At 43.0% G+C, this 19,860-nt stretch overlaps 1 protein-coding gene across 1 annotated transcript in view; it reads right to left on the bottom strand.

Moving 5' to 3' along the window:
* The window catches only part of ptprfa (protein tyrosine phosphatase receptor type Fa), a 360,408-nt gene that overhangs the window by 19,160 nt on the left and 321,388 nt on the right, over positions 1-19,860 (bottom strand). Inside the window, exons 24-27 of the mRNA XM_056277009.1 lie at positions 16,300-16,419; positions 15,904-16,058; positions 15,405-15,690; positions 13,648-13,826 (exon numbers count right to left, since the gene is read on the bottom strand). Coding sequence (XP_056132984.1) covers positions 13,648-13,826; positions 15,405-15,690; positions 15,904-16,058; positions 16,300-16,419 — 740 coding nt within the window. The remainder of the gene's footprint in view (positions 1-13,647; positions 13,827-15,404; positions 15,691-15,903; positions 16,059-16,299; positions 16,420-19,860) is intronic.

The raw sequence follows: 19,860 nt of genomic DNA, 5'->3' as shown, positions 1-19,860 counted from the left end.
TTCTGTCTCTGTCTCTGTTAAGGTTTCTGTCTCTGTCTCTGTTAAGGTTTCTGCCTCTGTCTCTGTTAAAGTTTCTGTCTCTGTCTCTGTTAAAGTTTCTGTCTGTCTCTGTTAAAGTTTCTGTCTCTGACTCTGTTAAAGTTTATGTCCCTGTCTCTGATAAAGTTTCTGTCTCTGTCTCTGTTAAGGTTTCTGTCTCTGTCTCTGTTAAAGTTTCGTTCTCTGTCTCTGTTAAAGTTTCTGCCTCTGTCTCTGTTAAAGTTTCTGCCTGCCTCTGTCTCTGTTAAGTTTCTGTCTCTATCTCTGTTAAGGTTTCTGCCTCTGTCTCTGTTAAAGTTTCTGTCTCTGTCTCTGATAAAGTGTCTGCCTCTGTCTCTGTTAAAGTTTCTGTCTGTGTCTCTGTTAAGGTTTCTGCCTCTGTCTCTGTTAAAGTTTCTGTCCCTGTCTCTGTTAAAGTTTCTTTCTGTCTCTGTGAAAGTTTCTGTCTCTGTCTCTAATAAAGTTTCTGTCTCTGTCTCTGTTAAAGTTTCTGCCTGTCTCTGTCAAAGTTTCTGTCTCTGTCTCTGTAAAAGTTTCTGTCTCTGTAAAAGTTTCTGTCTCTGTTTAAGTTTCTGTCCCTGTCTCTGTTAAAGTTTCTGTCTCTGTCTCTGTTAAAGTTTCTGTCTCTGTCTCTGTCTTTGCATCTGTTAAAGTTTCTGTCTCTGTCTCTGTTAAAGTTTCTGCCTCTGTCTCTGTTAAAGTTTCTGTCTCTGTCTCTGTTAAAGTTTCTGCCTCTGTGTCTGTTCAAGTTTCTGTCTCTGTCTCTGTTAAAGTTTCTGCCTGCCTCTGTTAAAGTTTCTGTCTCTATCTCTGTTAAGGTTTCTGCCTCTGTCTCTGTTAAAGTTTCTGTCCCTGTCTCTGTCTCTGCATCTGTCTCTGTTAAAGTTTCTGCATCTGTCTCTGTTAAAGTTTCTGTCTGTCTCTGTGAAAGTTTCTGTCTCTGTCCCTAATAAAGTTTCTGTCTCTGTCTCTGTTAAAGTTTCTGCCTGCCTCTGTCTCTGTTAAGTTTCTGTCTCTATCTCTGTTAAGGTTTCTGTTTCTGTCTCTGTCAAAGTTTCTGTCTCTGTCTCTGTAAAAGTTTCTGTCTCTGTCTCTATTAAAGTTTCTGTCTCTGTCTCTGTTAGTGTTTCTGCCTCTGTCTCTGTTAAAGTTTCTGTCTCTGTCTCTGTCTCTGTTAAAGTTTCTGCCTCTGTGTCTGTTAAAGTTTCTGCCTGCCTCTGTCTCTGTTAAAGTTTCTGTCTCTATCTCTGTTAAGGTTTCTGCCTCTGTCTCTGTTAAAGTTTCTGTCCCTGTCTCTGTTAAAGTTTCTTTCTGTCTCTGTGAAAGTTTCTGTCTCTGTCTCTGATAAAGTTTCTGTCTCTGTCTCTGTTAAAGTTTCTGCCTCTGTCTCTGTTAAAGTTTCTGTCTCTGTCTCTGTTAAGGTTTCTGCCTCTGTCTCTGTTAAAGTTTCTGTCTCTGACTCTGTTAAAAGTTTCTGTCCCTGTCTCTGTTAAAGTTTCTGTCCCTGTCTCTGTCTCTGCATCTGTCTCTGTTAAAGTTTCTGTCTCTGTCTCTGTTAAAGTTTCTGTCCCTGTATCTGATAAAGTTTCTGTCTCTGTCTCTGATAAAGTTTCTGTCTCTGTCTCTGTTACAGTTTCTGCCTGCCTCTGTCTCTGTTAAAAGTTTCTGTCTCTGTCTCTGTTAAGGTTTCTGCCTCTGTCTCTGTTAAATTTCTGTCCCTGTCTCTGTTAAAGTTTCTGTCTGTCTCTGTGAAAGTTTCTGTCTCTGTCTCTGCATCTGTCTCTGTTAAAGTTTCTGTCTGTCTCTGTTAAAGTTCCTGTCTCTGACTCTGTTAAAGTTTCTGTCCCTGTCTCTGATAAAGTTTCTGCCTCTGTGAAAGTTTCTGTCTCTGTCTCTGTTAAGGTTTCTGTCTCTGTCTCTGTTAAGGTTTCTGCCTCTGTCTCTGTTAAAGTTTCTGTCTCTGTCTCTGTTAAAGTTTCTGTCTGTCTCTGTTAAAGTTTCTGTCTCTGACTCTGTTAAAGTTTATGTCCCTGTCTCTGTTAAAGTTTCTTTCTGTCTCTGTGAAAGTTTCTGTCTCTGTCTCTGATAAAGTTTCTGTCTCTGTCTCTGTTAAAGTTTCTGCCTCTGTCTCTGTTAAAGTTTCTGTCTCTGTCTCTGTTAAGGTTTCTGCCTCTGTCTCTGTTAAAGTTTCTGTCTCTGTCTCTGTTAAAGTTTCTGTCTCTGACTCTGTTAAAAGTTTCTGTCCCTGTTTAAGGTTCTGTCCCTGTCTCTGTTAAAGTTTCTGTCCCTGTCTCCGTTAAAGTTTCTGCCTGTCTCTGTCAAAGTTTCTGTCTCTGTCTCTGTTAAAGTTTCTGTCTCTGTCTCTGTTAAAGTTTCTGTCTCTGACTCTGTTAAAAGTTTCTGTCCCTGTCTCTGTTAAAGTTTCTGTCCCTGTCTCTGTCTCTGCATCTGTCTCTGTTAAAGTTTCTGTCTCTGTCTCTGTTAAAGTTTCTGTCCCTGTATCTGATAAAGTTTCTGTCTCTGTCTCTGATAAAGTTTCTGTCTCTGTCTCTGTTACAGTTTCTGCCTGCCTCTGTCTCTGTTAAAAGTTTCTGTCTCTGTCTCTGTTAAGGTTTCTGCCTCTGTCTCTGTTAAATTTCTGTCCCTGTCTCTGTTAAAGTTTCTGTCTGTCTCTGTGAAAGTTTCTGTCTCTGTCTCTGCATCTGTCTCTGTTAAAGTTTCTGTCTGTCTCTGTTAAAGTTCCTGTCTCTGACTCTGTTAAAGTTTCTGTCCCTGTCTCTGATAAAGTTTCTGCCTCTGTGAAAGTTTCTGTCTCTGTCTCTGTTAAGGTTTCTGTCTCTGTCTCTGTTAAGGTTTCTGCCTCTGTCTCTGTTAAAGTTTCTGTCTCTGTCTCTGTTAAAGTTTCTGTCTGTCTCTGTTAAAGTTTCTGTCTCTGACTCTGTTAAAGTTTATGTCCCTGTCTCTGATAAAGTTTCTGTCTCTGTCTCTGTTAAGGTTTCTGTCTCTGTCTCTGTTAAAGTTTCGTTCTCTGTCTCTGTTAAAGTTTCTGCCTCTGTCTCTGTTAAAGTTTCTGCCTCTGTCTCTGTTAAAGTTTCTGTCTCTGTCTCTGTTAAAGTTTCTGCCTCTGTCTCTGTTAAAGTTTCTGTCTCTGTCTCTGTTAAAGTTTCTGTCTGTCTCTGTTAAAGTTTCCGTCTGTCTCTGTGAAAGTTTCTGCCTCTGTCTCTGTTAAAGTTTCTGTCTGTCTCTGTGAAAGTTTCTGTCTCTGTCTCTGTTAAAGTTTCTTTCTGTTAAAGTTTCTGCCTCTGTCTCTGTTAACGTTTCCGCCTGTCTCTGTTAAAGTTTCTATCTCTGTCTCTGTAAAAATTTCTGTCTCTGTCAAAGTTTCTGTCTCTGACTCTGTTAAAGTTTCTGTCCCTGTCTCTGTTAGTTTCTGTCTCTGTCTCTGATAAAGTTTCTGTCTCTGTCTCTGTTAAAGTTTCTGTCCCTGTCTCTGATAAAGTTTCTGTCTCTGTCTCTGTTAAAGTTTCTGCCTCTGTTAAAGTTTCTGTCCCTGTCTCTGTCTCGGCATCTGTCTCTGTTAAAGTTTCTGTCTCTGTGTCTGTTAAGGTTTCTGCCTCTGTCTCTGTTAAAGTTTCTGTCTCTGTATCTGTTAAAGTTTCTGTCTGTCTCTGTTAAAGTTTCTGTCTCTGTCTCTGTTAAAGTTTCTGTCTCTGTTAAAGTTTCTGCCTCTGTCTCTGTTAAAGTTTCTGTCTCTGTCTCTGTTAAAGTTTCTGTCTCTGTCTCTGTTCAAGTTTCTGTCTCTGTCTCTGTTAAAGTTTCTGCCTGCCTCTGTCTCTGTTAAAGTTTCTGTCTCTATCTCTGTTAAGGTTTCTGCCTCTGTCTATGTTAAAGTTCCTGTCTCTGTCTCTGTTAAAGTTTCTGTCACTGTCTCAGTAAAAGTTTCTGTCTGTCTCTGTTAAAGTTTCTGTCTCTGTTAAAGTTTCTGTCTCTGTCTCTGTTAAAGTTTCTGTCTCTGTTAAAGTTTCTGTCCCTGTCTCTGTCTCTGCATCTGTCTCTGTTAAAGTTTCTGTCTGTCTCTGTTAAAGTTTCTGTCTCTGACTCTGTTAAAGTTTCTGTCCCTGTCTCTGATAAAGTTTCTGCCTCTGTGAAAGTTTCTGTCTCTGTCTCTGTTAAGGTTTCTGTCTCTGTCTCTGTTAAGGTTTCTGCCTCTGTCTCTGTTAAAGTTTCTGTCTCTGTCTCTGTTAAAGTTTCTGTCTGTCTCTGTTAAAGTTTCTGTCTCTGACTCTGTTAAAGTTTCTGTCCCTGTCTCTGATAAAGTTTCTGTCTCTGTCTCTGTTAAGGTTTCTGTCTCTGTCTCTGCTAAAGTTTCGTTCTCTGTCTCTGTTAAAGTTTCTGCCTCTGTCTCTGTTAAAGTTTCTGCCTCTGTCTCTGTTAAAGTTTCTGTCTCTGTCTCTGTTAAAGTTTCTGCCTCTGTCTCTTTTAAAGTTTCTGTCTCTGTCTCTGTTAAAGTTTCTGTCTGTCTCTGTTAAAGTTTCCGTCTGTCTCTGTGAAAGTTTCTGCCTCTGTTTCTGTTAAAGTTTCTGTCTGTCTCTGTGAAAGTTTCTGTCTCTGTCTCTGTTAAAGTTTCTTTCTCTGTTAAAGTTTCTGCCTCTGTCTCTGTTAACGTTTCCGCCTGTCTCTGTTAAAGTTTCTATCTCTGTCTCTGTTAAAATTTCTGTCTCTGTCAAAGTTTCTGTCTGTCTCTGTTAGTTTCTGTCTCTGTCTCTGTTAATGTTTCTGCCTCTGTCTCTGTTAAAGTTTCTGTCTCTGTCTTTGCATCTGTTAAAGTTTCTGTCTCTGTCTCTGTTAAAGTTTCTGCCTCTGTCTCTGTTAAACTTTCTGTTTCTGTCTCTGTTAACGTTTCTGCCTCTGTCTCTGTTAAAGTTTCGGCCTGCCTCTGTGTCTGTTAAAGTTTCTGTCTCTATCTCTGTTAAGGTTTCTGCCTCTGTCTCTGATAAAGTTTCTGTCTCTGTCTCTGTTAAAGTGTCTGCCTCTGTCTCTGTTAAAGTTTCTGTCTCTGTCTCTCTCTTTGCATCTGTTAAAGTTTCTGTCTCTGTCTCTGTTAAAGTTTCTGCCTCTGTCTCGGTTAAAGTTTTTGTCTCTGTCTCTGTTAAAGTTTCTGCCTGCCTCTGTCTCTGTTAAAGTTTCTGTCTCCATCTCTGTTAAGGTTTCTGCCTCTGTCTGTTAAGGTTTCTGTCTCTGTCTCTGTTAAAGTTTCTGTCCCTGTCTCTGTCTCTGCATCTGTCTCTGTTAAAGTTTCTGTCTGTCTCTGTTAAAGTTTCTGTCTCTGACTCTGTTAAAGTTTCTGTCCCTGTCTCTGATAAAGTTTCTGTCTCTGTCTGTGTTAAAGTTTCTGCCTCTGTCTCTGTTAAAGTTTCTGTCCCTGTCTCTGATAAAGTTTCTGTCTCTGTCTCTGTTAAAGTTTCTGCCTCTGTTAAAGTTTCTGTCCCTGTCTCTGTCTCTGCATCTGTCTCTGTTAAAGTTTCTGTCTCTGTGTCTGTTAAGGTTTCTGTCTGTTTCTGTTAAAGTTTCTGTCTCTGTCTCTCTTAAAGTTTCTGTCTCTGTTAAAGTTTCTGTCTCTGACTCTGTTAAAGTTTCTGTCCCTGTCTCTGTTAGTTTCTGTCTCTGTCTCTGTTAAAGTTTCTGGCTCTGACTCTGTTAAAGTTTCTGTCTCTATCTCTGTTAAAGTTTCTGTCCCTGTCTCTGATAAAGTTTCTGTCTCTGTCTCTGTTAAAGTTTCTGCCTCTGTTAAAGTTTCTGTCCCTGTCTCTGTCTCTGCATCTGTCTCTGTTAAAGTTTCTGTCTCTGTGTCTGTTAAGGTTTCTGCCTCTGTTAAAGTTTCTGTCTCTGTATCTGTTAAAGTTTCTGTCTGTCTCTGTTAAAGTTTCTGTCTCTGTCTCTGTCTCTGTTAAAGTTTCTGTCTCTGTCTCTGTTAAAGTTTCTGCCTCTGTCTCTGTTCAAGTTTCTGTCTCTGTCTCTGTTAAAGTTTCTGCCTGCCTCTGTCTCTGTTAAAGTTTCTGTCTCTATCTCTGTTAAGGTTTCTGCCTCTGTCTATGTTAAAGTTCCTGTCTCTGTCTCTGATTAAGTGTCTGCCTCTGTCTCTGTTAAAGATTCTGTCTCTGTCTCTGTTAAGGTTTCTGCCTCTGTCTCTGTTAAAGTTTCTGTCTCTGCCTCTGTTAAAGTTTCTGTCTGTCTCTGTTAAAGTTTCTGTCTCTGACTCTGTTAAAGTTTCTGTCCCTGTCTCTGATAAAGTTTCTGTCTCTGTCTCTGTTAAAGTTTCTGTCTCTGTCTCTGTTAAAGTTTCGTTCTCTGTCTCTGTTAAAGTTTCTGCCTCTGTCTCTGTTAAAGTTTCTGCCTCTGTCTCTGTTAAAGTTTCTGTCTCTGATAAAGTTTCTGTCTCTGTCTCTTTTAAAGTTTCTGTCTCTGTTAAAGTTTCTGTCTCTGTCGCTGTTAAAGTTTCTGTCTGTCTCTGTTAAAGTGTCTGCCTCTGTCTCTGTTAAAGTTTCTGTCTCTGTTAAGGTTTCTGCCTCTGTCTCTGTTAAAGTTTCTGTCTCTGTCTTTGTTAAAGTTTCTGTCTGTCTCTGTTAAAGTTTTTGTCTCTGACTCTGTTAAAGTTTCTGTCCCAGTCTCTAATAAAGTTTCTGTCTCTGTCTCTGTTAAAGTTTCTGTCTCTGTTAAAGTTTCTGTCACTGTCTCAGTAAAAGTTTCTGTCTGTCTCTGTTAAAGTTTCTGTCTCTGTTAAAGTTTCTGTCTCTGTCTCTGTTAAAGTTTCTGTCTCTGTTAAAGTTTCTGTCCCTGTCTCTGTCTCTGCATCTGTCTCTGTTAAAGTTTCTGTCTGTCTCTGTTAAAGTTTCTGTCTCTGACTCTGTTAAAGTTTCTGTCCCTGTCTCTGATAAAGTTTCTGCCTCTGTGAAAGTTTCTGTCTCTGTCTCTGTTAAGGTTTCTGTCTCTGTCTCTGTTAAGGTTTCTGCCTCTGTCTCTGTTAAAGTTTCTGTCTCTGTCTCTGTTAAAGTTTCTGTCTGTCTCTGTTAAAGTTTCTGTCTCTGACTCTGTTAAAGTTTATGTCCCTGTCTCTGATAAAGTTTCTGTCTCTGTCTCTGTTAAGGTTTCTGTCTCTGTCTCTGCTAAAGTTTCGTTCTCTGTCTCTGTTAAAGTTTCTGCCTCTGTCTCTGTTAAAGTTTCTGCCTCTGTCTCTGTTAAAGTTTCTGTCTCTGTCTCTGTTAAAGTTTCTGCCTCTGTCTCTGTTAAAGTTTCTGTCTCTGTCTCTGTTAAAGTTTCTGTCTGTCTCTGTTAAAGTTTCCGTCTGTCTCTGTGAAAGTTTCTGCCTCTGTTTCTGTTAAAGTTTCTGTCTGTCTCTGTGAAAGTTTCTGTCTCTGTCTCTGTTAAAGTTTCTTTCTCTGTTAAAGTTTCTGCCTCTGTCTCTGTTAACGTTTCCGCCGGTCTCTGTTAAAGTTTCTATCTCTGTCTCTGTTAAAATTTCTGTCTCTGTCAAAGTTTCTGTCTGTCTCTGTTAGTTTCTGTCTCTGTCTCTGTTAATGTTTCTGCCTCTGTCTCTGTTAAAGTTTCTGTCCCTGTCTCTGATAAAGTTTCTGCCTCTGTGAAAGTTTCTGTCTCTGTTAAAGTTTCTGTCTCTGTCTCTGTTAAGGTTTCTGCCTCTGTCTCTGTTAAAGTTTCTGTCTCTGTCTCTGTTAAAGTTTCTGCCTGTCTCTGTCAAAGTTTCTGTCTCTGTAAAAGTTTCTGTCTCTGTTTAAGTTTCTGTCCCTGTCTCTGTTAAAGTTTCTGTCTCTGTCTCTGTTAAAGTTTCTGTCCCTGTCTCTGATAAAGTTTCTGTCTCTGTCTCTGTTAAAGTTTCTGTCTCTGTCTTTGCATCTGTTAAAGTTTCTGTCTCTGTCTCTGTTAAAGTTTCTGCCTCTGTCTCTGTTAAAGTTTCTGTCTCTGTCTATGTTAAGGTTTCTGTCTCTGTCTATGTTAAAGTTTCTGCCTCTGTCACTGTTAAAGTTTCTGCCTGCCTCTGTCTCTACATCTGTCTCTGTTAAAGTTTCTGTCCCTGTCTCTGATAAAGTTTCTGTCTCTGTCTCTATTAAAGTTTCTGCCTCTGTCTCTGTTAACGTTTCTGTCTCTGTCTCTGTTAAAGTTTCTTTCTCTGTCTCTGTTAAAGTTTCTGTCTCTGTTAAAGTTTCTGTCTGTCTCTGTTAAAGTTTCTGTCTCTGTCTCTGTTAAAGTTTCTGCCTCTGTCTCTGTTAAAGTTTCTGTCTCTGTCTCTGTTAAGGTTTCTGCCTCTGTCTATGTTAAGGTTTCTGTCTCTGTCTATGTTAAAGTTTCTGCCTCTGTCACTCTTAAAGTTTCTGCCTGCCTCTGTCTCTGTTAAAGTTTATGTCTCTATCTCTGTTAAGGTTTCTGCCTCTGTCTATGTTAAGGTTTCTGTCTCTGTCTCTGTTAAAGTTTCTGTCTCTGTCTGTTAACGTTTCTGCCTCTGTCTCTGTTAAAGTTTCTGTCCCTGTCTCTGTCTCTGCATCTGTCTCTGTTAAAGTTTCTGTCTGTCTCTGTTAAAGTTTCTGTCTCTGACTCTGTTAAAGTTTCTGCCCCTGTCTCTGTTAAAGTTTCTGTCCCCATCTCTGTCTCTGCATCTGTCTCTGTTAAAGTTTCTGTCTCTGTCTCTTTTAAAGTTTCTGTCTCTGTCTCTGTAAAAGTTTCTGTCTCTGTTTAAGTTTCTGTCCCTGTCTCTGTTAAAGTTTCTGTCTCTGTCTCTGTCTTTGCATCTGTTAAAGTTTCGGTCTCTGTCTCTGTTAACGTTTCTGCCTCTGTGTCTGTTAAAGTTTCTGCCTGCCTCTGTCTCTGTTAAAGTTTCTGTCTCTATCTCTGTTAAGGTTTCTGCCTCTGTCTCTGTTAAAGTTTCTGTCCCTGTCTCTGTTAAAGTTTCTGTCTGTCTCTGTGAAAGTTTCTGTCTCTGTCTCTGATAAAGTTTCTGTCTCTGTCTCTGTTAAAGTTTCAGCCTCTGTCTCTGTTAAAGTTTCTGTCTCTGTCTCTGTTAAGGTTTCTGCCTCTGTCTCTGTTAAAGTCTCTGTCCCTGTCTCTGTTAAAGTTTCTGTCTGTCTCTGTGAAAGTTTCTGTCTCTGTCTCTGATAAAGTTTCTGTCTCTGTCTCTGTTAAAGTTTCTGCCTGTCTCTGTCAAAGTTTCTGTCTCTGTCTCTGTTAAAGTTTCTGTCCCTGTCTCTGTTAAAGTTTCTGCCTGTCTCTGTCAAAGTTTCTGTCTCTGTCTCTGTTAAAGTTTCTGTGTCTGACTCTGTTAAAAGTTTCTGTCCCTGTTTAAGTTTCTGTCCCTGTCTCTGTCTCTGCATATGTCTCTGTTAAAGTTTCTGTCTCTGTCTCTGTTAAAGTTTCTGTCCCTGTCTCTGATAAAGTTTCTGTCTCTGTCTCTGATAAAGTTTCTGTCTCTGTCTCTGTTAAAGTTTCTGCCTTTGTCTCTGTTAAAGTTTCTGTCTCTGTCTCTGTTAAGGTTTCTGCCTCTGTCTCTGTTAAATTTCTGTCCCTGTCTCTGTTAAAGTTTCTGTCTGTCTCTGTAAAAGTTTCTGTCTCTGTCTCTGATAAAGTTTCTGTCCCTGTCTCTGTTAAAGTTTCTGCCTCTGTTAAAGTTTCTGTCCCTGTCTCTGTTAAAGTTTCTGCCTGTCTCTGTCAAAGTTTCTGTCTCTGTTAAAGTTTCTGTCTCTGACTCTGTTAAAAGTTTCTGTCCCTATTTAAGTTTCTGTCCCTGTCTCTGTTAAAGTTTCTGTCCCTGTCTCTGTCTCTACATCTGTCTCTGTTAAAGTTTCTGTCCCTGTCTCTGATAAAGTTTCTGTCTCTGTTAAAGTTTCTGCCTGCCTCTGTCTCTGTTAAAGTTTCTGTCTCTATCTCTGTTAAGGTTTCTGCCTCTGTCTCTGTTAAAGTTTCTGTCACTGTCTCTGTTAAAGTTTCTGCCTCTGTCTCTGTTAAAGTTTCTGTCTCTGTCTTTGCATCTGCTAAAGTTTCTCTCTCTGTCTCTGTTAAAGTTTCCGTCTCTGTCTCTGTTCAAGTTTCTGTCTCTGTTAAACTTTCTGTCTCTGTTAAAGTTTCTGTCTCTGTCTCTGTTAAAGTTTCTGTCTGTCTCTGTTAAAGTTTCTGTCTCTGTTAAAGTTTCTGTCTCTGTCTCTGTTAAAGTTTCTGTCTCTGTTAAAGTTTCTGTCCCTGTCTCTGTCTCTGCATCTGTCTCTGTTAAAGTTTCTGCATCTGTCTCTGTTAAAGTTTCTGTCTCTGTCTCTGTCTCTGTTAAGGTTTCTGCCTCTGTCTCTGTTAAAGTTTCTGTCTCTGTCTCTGTTAAAGTTTCTGTCTCTGTTTCTGTTAAAGTTTCTGCCTCTGTCTCTGTTAAAGTTTCTGTCTGTCTCTGTGAAAGTTTCTGTCTCTGTCTCTGTTAAAGTATCTTTCTCTGTTAAAGTTTCTGCCTCTGTCTCTGTAAAAGTTTCTGTCTCTGTTTAAGTTTCTGTCCCTGTCTCTGTTAAAGTTTCTGTCTCTGTCTCTGTTAAAATTTCTGTCTCTGTTAAAAATTCTGTCTGTCTCTGTTAAAGTTTCTGCCTCTGTCTCTGTTAAAGTTTCTGTCTCTGTCTCTGTCTTCGCATCTGTTAAAGATTCTGTCTCTGTCTCTGTTAAAGTTTCTGTCTCTATCTCTGTTAAGGTTTCTGCCTCTGTCTCTGTTAAAGTTTCTGTCCCTGTCTCTGTCTCTGCATCTGTCTCTGTTAAAGTTTCTGCATCTGTCTCTGTTAAAGTTTCTGTCTCTGTCTCTGTTAAGGTTTCTGTCTCTGTCTCTGTTAAAGTTTCTGTCTCTGTCTCTGTTAAAGTTTCTGTCTCTGTCTCTGTTAAGGTTTCTGCCTCTGTCTCTGTTAAAGTTTCTGCCTGTCTCTGTCAAAGTTTCTGTCTCTGTCTCTGTAAAAGTTTCTGTCTCTGTTTAAGTTTCTATCCCTGTCTCTGTTAAAGTTTCTTTCTCTGTCTCTGTTAAAGTTTCTGTCCATGTCTCTGATAAAGTTTCTGTCTCTGTCTCTGTTAAAGTTTCTGTCTCTGTCTTTGCATCTGTTAAAGTTTCTGTCTCTGTCTCTGTTAAAGTTTCTGCCTCTGTCTCTGTTAAAGTTTCTGTCTCTGTCTCTGTTAAAGTTTCTGCCTCTGTGTCTGTTAAAGTTTCTGCCTGCCTCTGTCTCTACATCTGTCTCTGTTAAAGTTTCTGTCCCTGTCTCTGATAAAGTTTCTGTCTCTGTCTCTGTTAAAGTTTCTGCCTCTGTCTCTGTTAACGTTTCTGTCTCTGTCTCTGTTAAAGTTTCTGTCTCTGTTAAAGTTTCTGTCTGTCTCTGTTAAAGTTTCTGTCTCTGTCTCTGTTAAAGTTTCTGCCTCTGTCTCTGTTAAAGTTTCTGTCTCTGTCTCTGTTAAAGTTTCTGCCTCTGTCTCAGTTAAAGTTTCTGTCTCTGTCTATGTTAAAGTTTCTGCCTCTGTCTCTGTTAAAGTTTCTGCCTGCCTCTGTCTCTGTTAAAGTTTCTGTCTCTATCTCTGTTAAGGTTTCTGCCTCTGTCTCTGTTAAGGTTTCTGTCTCTGTCTCTGTTAAAGTTTCTGTCTCTGTCTGTTAACGTTTCTGCCTCTGTCTCTGTTAAAGTTTCTGTCCCTGTCTCTGTCTCTGCATCTGTCTCTGTTAAAGTTTCTGTCTGTCTCTGTTAAAGTTTCTGTCTCTGACTCTGTTAAAGTTTCTGCCTCTGTCTCTGTTAAAGTTTCTGTCCCCATCTCTGTCTCTGCATCTGTCTCTGTTAAAGTTTCTGTCTCTGTCTCTTTTAACGTTTCTGTCTCTGTCTCTGTTAAAGTTTCTGCCTCTGTCTCTGTAAAAGTTTCTTTCTCTGTTTCTGTTAAAGTTTCTCTCTGTCTCTTTGAAAGTTTCTGTCTCTGTCTCTGTTAAAGTTTCTGTCTCTGTTAAAGTTTCTGTCTGTCTCTGTTAAAGGTTCTGTCTCTGTCTCTGTTAAAGTTTCTGTCTCTGTCTCTGTTAAAGTTTCTGCCTCTGTCTCTGTTAAAGTTTCTGTCTCTGTTAAAGGTATAGTTATGCAGCTTGTAAAACTAGAAGAGCTGTTACATGGCTATTAGTCTCTGTGGTAGAAGGACTAGATCCGAACTGGAAAGCCTAAACCACTTTGTATTTTGTGGGTACTAGGTATGTGGGTACTACTCTGTCAATTGCCCTCTTATCTTGTACCCTCTGCTGATGGTTTATGTAATGAATTATGTCATGAATCAGATGCATTGCTAAACAAAGTGAACCGTGTAATCTGTCACTTGCACTGTAACAACAATTCCTCCCCAGGAAATAATAAAAAGCCTGGTCACCAGAGACCTTACCGGGGTTTCACGTCTACCCATGTGTGTTTTCATATCAACTTATTCATATTACTTTGAAAGCTTGCGACCTGATCTCCATCACTGCTGCTGCACATGACGTGAGTGACTTACAGATGCCATTCAGAGGTCACCGGACACCTCCGCTAACCGTTGTAATCACAGCTATCTCCTTCTCTCTGAGCCATCCTAATCCACTGCGCTCACTTGAAAAACCTGTCCGAGACTACTGGAGCTCACGCTATCGCAACTCACCCTTCACTACCATGGTAGGAATTAGAGAGGAATTACAGGACACCCTTTCTTCCCCTTTGTGCTGCTTCCTCCCCACTCTTCCCTCAGGTGGAGGCACCCAGGGGGCTTCATTAGGCACCAGCATGCAGCTTCCAACAGACGTGGAACCCAACCCATCAGCAAAACCCATCAGGAAAACCCATCAGCAAAACCCATCAGGAAAACCCATCAGGAAAAATGAGGACATCTTTACTGTGGTTTGTTCACCTTTCCATTATGCAGCTGCTGTGTTGATTATTTCCAGTAGCAGCGCTCACACTTCCAACAATGACATGTATTTCTGAGGGGCCAGAGGTTCCCTGACCTAACACTTCAGCGGGACCCCAGTCCCAACTCGTGTGTATGCAGGCCCAGAAAACACACAGCGTCACAATATCCACACACTTTGTCTGACAGTCTGTCTCTACCCCACACACGTTGGCCACTTTAAATACCTAACAGCCCTACAGAATAGTATTCCTCTGAATAAAATCCTCACTAGGAAGCAGCCATTCATGGAAAATAACAGTTATGTGGTCATTGTATTCACGTGCAGACATACTGGAATCAATTTATTTCTCTGGCTTGTCGCTGCTCATAAACAGGCTCCCCCGTGTATGGCAGGAGGCTCATGAGAGAGTGAATAACAATGGCAACGAGACCAATTTATTTTGACAACTGACAGCACAACGCGTAGGAGGCAGGAAAACTCACCTCTATATCTGCCCATAATTCACTGCTGTCAGCTGCAGAAGAAGAGGCCCACCTCCTTACAAGTTAGAGGGCCGACTGTGTAAGCACATTTCTCACTCACACTACCAGATCTTACTTCAACTGTTTTTTTTTTAACTCTTTCCCTCTGCTTCTCCTTTTCTTAGTCCTTTTTCTTTGTTTTCCGTGGCAGAAGCGCTCCGTTGAGCTTACCTGTACCCATCGATGAAGCTAGCGTTTATGTAGTCGGAGCCTTCAACCCCTCTGATGGGCTGCAGACAGACACGGGTGGACTCGAAAGGCATGATGTTCACCAGCCGGTTCTTGAACTTGTTGCAGGGCAGGTTGGCACTGATGAATCTTGAGGTATGAGCTTTAGAGCTGGCCAGTTTCTGTGGACAGAGTAGAGGAACATCTCACACACTCAGGGAACTATTAAACACCAGAGCCATCAGAACAACCGGGATCTCACTCCGACCTAACACCGCCATGGGCGGTCAAAATGACGGCCAGGCTTTAAACTCTATATTGTGTCAAGATAAATACCCAGTTGAGATATTAATGCATTACATATGTTAGTGTGTCTGTTATGAAACTAACTGACACCAAAGTTAACATTTTAACAACTATAATACCGTTTTTAAACAATTTAAAATGGCCGCTGTCCAACGCCTGTAAATACTGCAACGCCTCGGTGGTAGTCATGGTGCGTCTGTAACGGTGTCTGTAACCAGACATGTTGGACATCATCACACATCCAGTTTATATTATTTCTCTCCACTGGAGGGCGCTAGTATTTCTAGGACAGAGCAATGAACTTCACAAAGGAAATGATGCGACCAACACACGTCATAAATACTGACATGATGCGCACCATCACGCACAAATTACGAGACGGTCATTTTGACCGCTCATGGTCGTTTTAGGTAGATCTTATCATAACTTTTTTTGGTGTGCAAATCATCATTTTAAATGCAAATATATGCAATTTTCAATTCAGGGAGCAGCAGGTCTGTATCTTTTTTTTCACAGTTATAAAACTTTGAAAATCCAAAGCGGTCATGATGACGGTTACAGCCACAGCGATGCCCGCCTGCCCCCAGCCAGCCTATCAGTCTCTCAAAGTGCTCCATAAGCAGTCCTAGCAGAGTTGGTAGACGAACGACGCTGTCAGAGGCAGTTAAAACATCTGGTGATGTGTGAAAATGATTCACTTTGAGCCGAGCCTGTTTGTTCTCTGACTTCAAATAAAAGCCTCCTGCCACCCCACGTTAAAGCCTCTGCCACACACACACCGCCGAGTCACAACAAACCACATGCATTTCAGATGGCTGCGTACTGAGATATAGGAGCCTGTGCCAGCCCACATAAAAAGAGAGAGAACAAAACTTGTGAAAGCCATCCTCTAAATTAGAGAGGGTTTTTTTTCTGCCAGCTTTGCTGACTGGTCCTAATGTGATTCCTCTGAACTGCAAAAAGCAAGTGTCAATTTCAGAAAATGCAAGTGAGACAAATTTGCAGTGAGCTGTGGCTCAAAACCTAATTATGCAACCATCCTGCTGGCTTGAACAGGTTTAAGCAGAAACAGTTTGGGCTGTGGCATGTCCTGCTGCAAGGATCTGGTCAAGCTGCTCAGTGTGGTGGAGAGACACATTCAGGCTTTATCTCCACACTGTCAGACCAGCGGCTCGTCTCTATCACTTCCTCTCTGCCTCTCTTTCTTGCTCCCTCCTTCTCAGCCTCTCGTCCTCAGCTCTCCTGATAAGCTCTTGCAGCAGAAGGCTGCTCCTCGGAGAGGGAATTCATCACACTAATACAGACTCAAGATGAAAATCCCTCCTTTTCCCCATAGCTTCCACTGCATCATCATGCACAGTCAGACGGACTTTGATGAGCTCTGCCGACTCACTTTCCTACCCCGTCTGGGAATCCCCGCCCACAAACAAGCAAACAACTGACAAGGCTGTTACCTTGAACTCCAGTTCCATGGCAGTGACGGTGTCTCCAGGAGCGACCTGGGTGAGTTTCTGGATGTGAGCGTACAGGTTGCGGGCAGGGACCTCGGTGAGACCGCAGCTTGCCGCCTCCAGCAGCGCCTCGTGTATGAAGACGTACTGGTCCTCCGTCTGAACCATGTAGTTCCTCTGGGCTCTCATGCATGTCACATGGCCATAAATGTCCACCGACTTCTCATGTTTCATCCTCTCTAGCATGGCTTCAATCACAATGAAGCAGCCCGTCCGGCCAACACCAGCACTGACACAGCATTGGTATTTAAAAAAAAAGAAAAAATGCACAAAACAATTAGATTATGGCTCTTAGCATGCCCTGAACAGTCAGATGTCCTTGCTGTTTCATGAGATAGGCTTGGCCAAGGCAAGATGAACAACAAAACTGGTTTTCCCAGGTTTTCACTTTGACTTCAGTACTAGTCTGCCCTCAGTGGTTCTAATGTGAAAGGTCATTTACCTGCAGTGGACCACTAAAGGTCCTGCGTCTGGGGGGTTACAGGCCTTGATTCTGCGTAGAAAGGCCAAGGTGGGGGTGGGGTACTCGGGGACTCCATGGTCTGGCCAGGCCATGAACTGGAACTGCCTAACCTCTCTCTTCTCACTAGAACCATTCTGTAATTTCACAGAAAAAATGGCTTTTTATGCTCTAAACGTTATCAGAGGTATAAAGCACCTTTCCTGAAAACATTTTAAACATTAAAGAACCATTCAACCATAGCATTTTCCCCCAGTTAAGTCCAAGACATAGAATTTTTACCATATCTTTCTTCCTTGAGCTGGGAAACAACACAGTAGATAGTAGAAAGTATCGTGAGAGATACTTTCTCAGTACATGGATATGTATAGTGCTCACCTTGTAGAGGGCAAAGGTGCGCACGCTGTAGGTAGCCAGTTCTACAGTGTCTAACATGGTCACCTGGATCATCCCGTACGTCTCTGTGCCTCGACTGGGCCAGTACTGGTCACACTTTACCTATCACATACACACACAGAGTTGTAGTAAATCCCAACAGTTGGAGTGGAGTGAAGATGAGGAAGATAGGGTTTATCTGTAGAAGGGGGAGGGAGAGCTTGAGGGGTGTAACAGAGCTGGACTTGATGGCGAGGAAAGGGAGGATGAATGAGAGGAAAGGGAGGCTGGGACACATAGTTGGAGACTGAGGCCTGGCTTTAGGACATTGAGAGACTGAAGCACAGGCAGAACAGATGGGGGTCTTCTGTGCCACAGAGCCAGGCGAGGGGGGTCCCGGGGGAAGCCTGCAGCCACTTAGTGCACAGCAGGTGTCTCGGTGTTAGTCCATGGCACTGGTAGATGTGATGCGAGGGTATGGCCTAGTGGAGTTCAAAGCCACCACCCGCTCACATCAGGACACATCACACAGCTCAGTGAGCCAGAGGAACTCACAGACAGCAGCTCTTGTTGGCTTAAGAGACCTTGTTTCTGTCAACTGCCCCCATATATATTTTTAATGAGCTTTAGGACATTGAGATAAGATAAGACAAGAATGTTTGAGACATCAGACTTTGGTAGTGGCACTAAGGCAGGTGTGATGACATCCACAGGTTTGACTTCCTGGTTCTGCCCCACATTACAGGAAAATACAACCCTTACTAAAGATGCGTGCATGGGCTGCTAAGACGTATACTCCCTCTACATGATATCAAAATAAACCTCGCCACCTGAGGGGTATTTTCATCCTGTGCCGTTATCAGGGGGCAGAATAATGCTGCACTCACCACTCACATGGCACCCGGGAGCCAGTAAACAGCAGGTGGTAAAACGAAACGGGAAAAACCACAGAATGTGTGACGGCACGGCAAGACGGTAATAAAACAAACCTACATGGTGACGCATTGTTTGCCAAAAAATAATTAAACTGCACAAATGTTTTGCGTTCGTGTCAACTCGTATACCTATACACCTAGCTTCCGCTTCCGGTGTGGGAAGATGGTTGCGCGAATTCGCGTTTGCAGCAGTGTCACCCGGTACCGTCCCTGCAGTGTCTTTGTCCACGTCTGTGTCTAAGCGTTGTCTTCGTTTGTTAGCCGGGAGAGCTGGCACTGGATCGGCTGCGAGAGCGGGGCAGGCTAAGCTAACTGCTAGCCCATGCAGACCGGCGGTTCCGATACCACCGAGGGCGGTCTGGCGGCGGCCTCACCTGGTGTTGACTGTGGGGTTTTTGACGTGGTCGTGAGGAGGTGTGTCGAGGGTGTCTGGCTGGGAGAGCTTGGTCTTCTTCGTCCTGGCTGTACCTGAGGAGGAAACACCTAGGGCGGTCTGACAGGACGCGGAAGTGGGGCAGGCTAAACTAACTGCTAGCCCATGCAGACCGGCAGTTCCGACGTTCATCCTGGTTGCGTTCGCTCCCTTGGCCAGTGATTTTTTATTTTTAGTTTGGATTAAGCGTTAGTTTGGATATGTCTGGCTGCCTGTCCAGGGTGTCTCCCCGCCTGCCGCCCAATGACAGCTGGGGAAGACTCCAGCATCCCCGCGACCCTGAGAGCAGGATAAGCGGTTAGGATGATGGATGGACGGATGGATGTTCTTGTAGTGGTTGGATGTGTTTTTGCCTTTGTGTTGTGCTGCTGTGGGCTGGCTGGGGAAACAGCATTTCGTTTCATTTCATGTACGCAAGTGCATGAAGTGAAACGACAACGTGTTCCTGATTCCTATAATTTAATCCTTAATTTTTTACGTGCTACGTCACATCCGGTTGTAAACTCCGTCGCGGAGGTCGGCATAATTTGCCGGTGTCCTTTGATTTTACCGTCCTGCTCTCATCCACAATAATGACTTCCGGTTTGCCGTCTGCCCTTCAGCAGACTCCACGTGACTGCGGCGGGGTGTCGGTTTTTCTGTCAAGTCAAGCGTCGGACCACAACACGAAGTCTCCAGGACGCATCTCTGACGACGCCCTTTCTGCTCCGCTGCTGGCGTTCCCTCCATCAGGTAGGGTTAGATGACCTTTGACCTGTGACGAAACCTCACTGACTCAGGGGCGTCAGCAGGGTGTGGCAGCTGCCATGCCTTGGCTGGCTGGTCAGTGTGTAGTAATATATGTCAGTTACACATTTCTCCATGTTTTAAATGATCCCGTTACTAAAGAACAATCCTTAATTGCACGAAGTCGAATCAAATCGAGTGAATCGGCACCTCGCTCGACTCAACTCGTCTTTCGGTCGTCACTGACTCAATAGTCAGAGTAGCTCTCTCTCTCTCCCTCCCTCTCCCTCTCTCTCTCTCTCTCCCTCTCTCTCTCGCTCTCTGCGCGTGTGTACTGTGGCTAACTGCCGCGGGCGCCAGAAACAGGAAGAAGAGCGTGTGTACTGTGACGCTAGCTAATAACTGTAGCATATGCAATGAATGACTTCGAAATTAAACGAAACTCTCAAAGGCAGAACTTCTTAAAATCCCAAATGAGTAGGGGGAGGCTTCGTTGTGGAAACATAATGACCTCGTTGTGACAACAGTAATAGTGTAACGTGTTTTAACTGTTGCCCTGATCAAGTCCAGTTGGCGGAGATGGTTTGTGAACAATAACTATAATGCATCGAGTTATATTGCACAAATACTTGCATCAGAACTTGTGGTATAACCCTAAAATGTAATACTCTTAGAAGCTTTAATGTCTGTAATCCCACCTAGGAATTTCGCTCTAGATATCATAACCTGGGTCTATGTTGGAATCATGGGCGTAGTTTGCCTAGGGCAAGTGGGGTCACTGCACCCCCTAGCGTCCAGAGGCGAAAACTGCAACTCATCCAAAACGTATTGTAACGTGCATGGATAAGTAGGCACGCCGGCCACTGGCTGGCGGGTCTGACCCTTTAGTCGAGCGGTTAGCGATGTCTCCTGCGGTGCGGGCGATACGGGTTCGCTTCCCCGCCGCGGCAGTTCGTTGCCCCCCCCCCCCCCGAATTCGCTACATTGGTGTCAGAAGTGGGATGGTGAGACCGTAAGGCCATCGGAAGCGTATGCGCCCTGAGGCGTGAAGGAGCTGATATGCTTAAGCGCGGGGACGCGCTTCCCGAAGGAGGGGGGTAGTGTCTGACTTTCTGTCAGTTTGGAGGGATCCGACGACGACTTTATAGTTCAGTGTCTTTATTTCAACAGTGACGAACGTTACAATCATACAGTGGCTAGCTCCGCAGTAGTGACTCGTGTGAGTGCTAAACATAGTCTGACGAAAATGTGGTTCCCCTGCGTCCTCATGCGTCAGATGGACCAATCAGCTTGCAGCTAACTTAACAGCCAATAGGAGTGCTTGTATCGCATCAACCTTATAGCCAAACGGGCTATTATATTCTAGAGAATATTACATCCCCCTTCTTAAGAAATTGAAATCAAACATTAGACTCCCAACATTAGTAGCACATGTCCTATATCATACATATGAACAATCATGATGAAAGA

The sequence above is a fragment of the Lampris incognitus genome, chromosome 3 (assembly GCF_029633865.1).
Source record: "Lampris incognitus isolate fLamInc1 chromosome 3, fLamInc1.hap2, whole genome shotgun sequence".
NCBI classification, from domain to species: domain Eukaryota; kingdom Metazoa; phylum Chordata; class Actinopteri; order Lampriformes; family Lampridae; genus Lampris; species Lampris incognitus.
The sequence above is the reverse complement of the archived record's forward strand: the minus strand, read 5'-3'. Positions and strand labels throughout refer to the sequence as shown.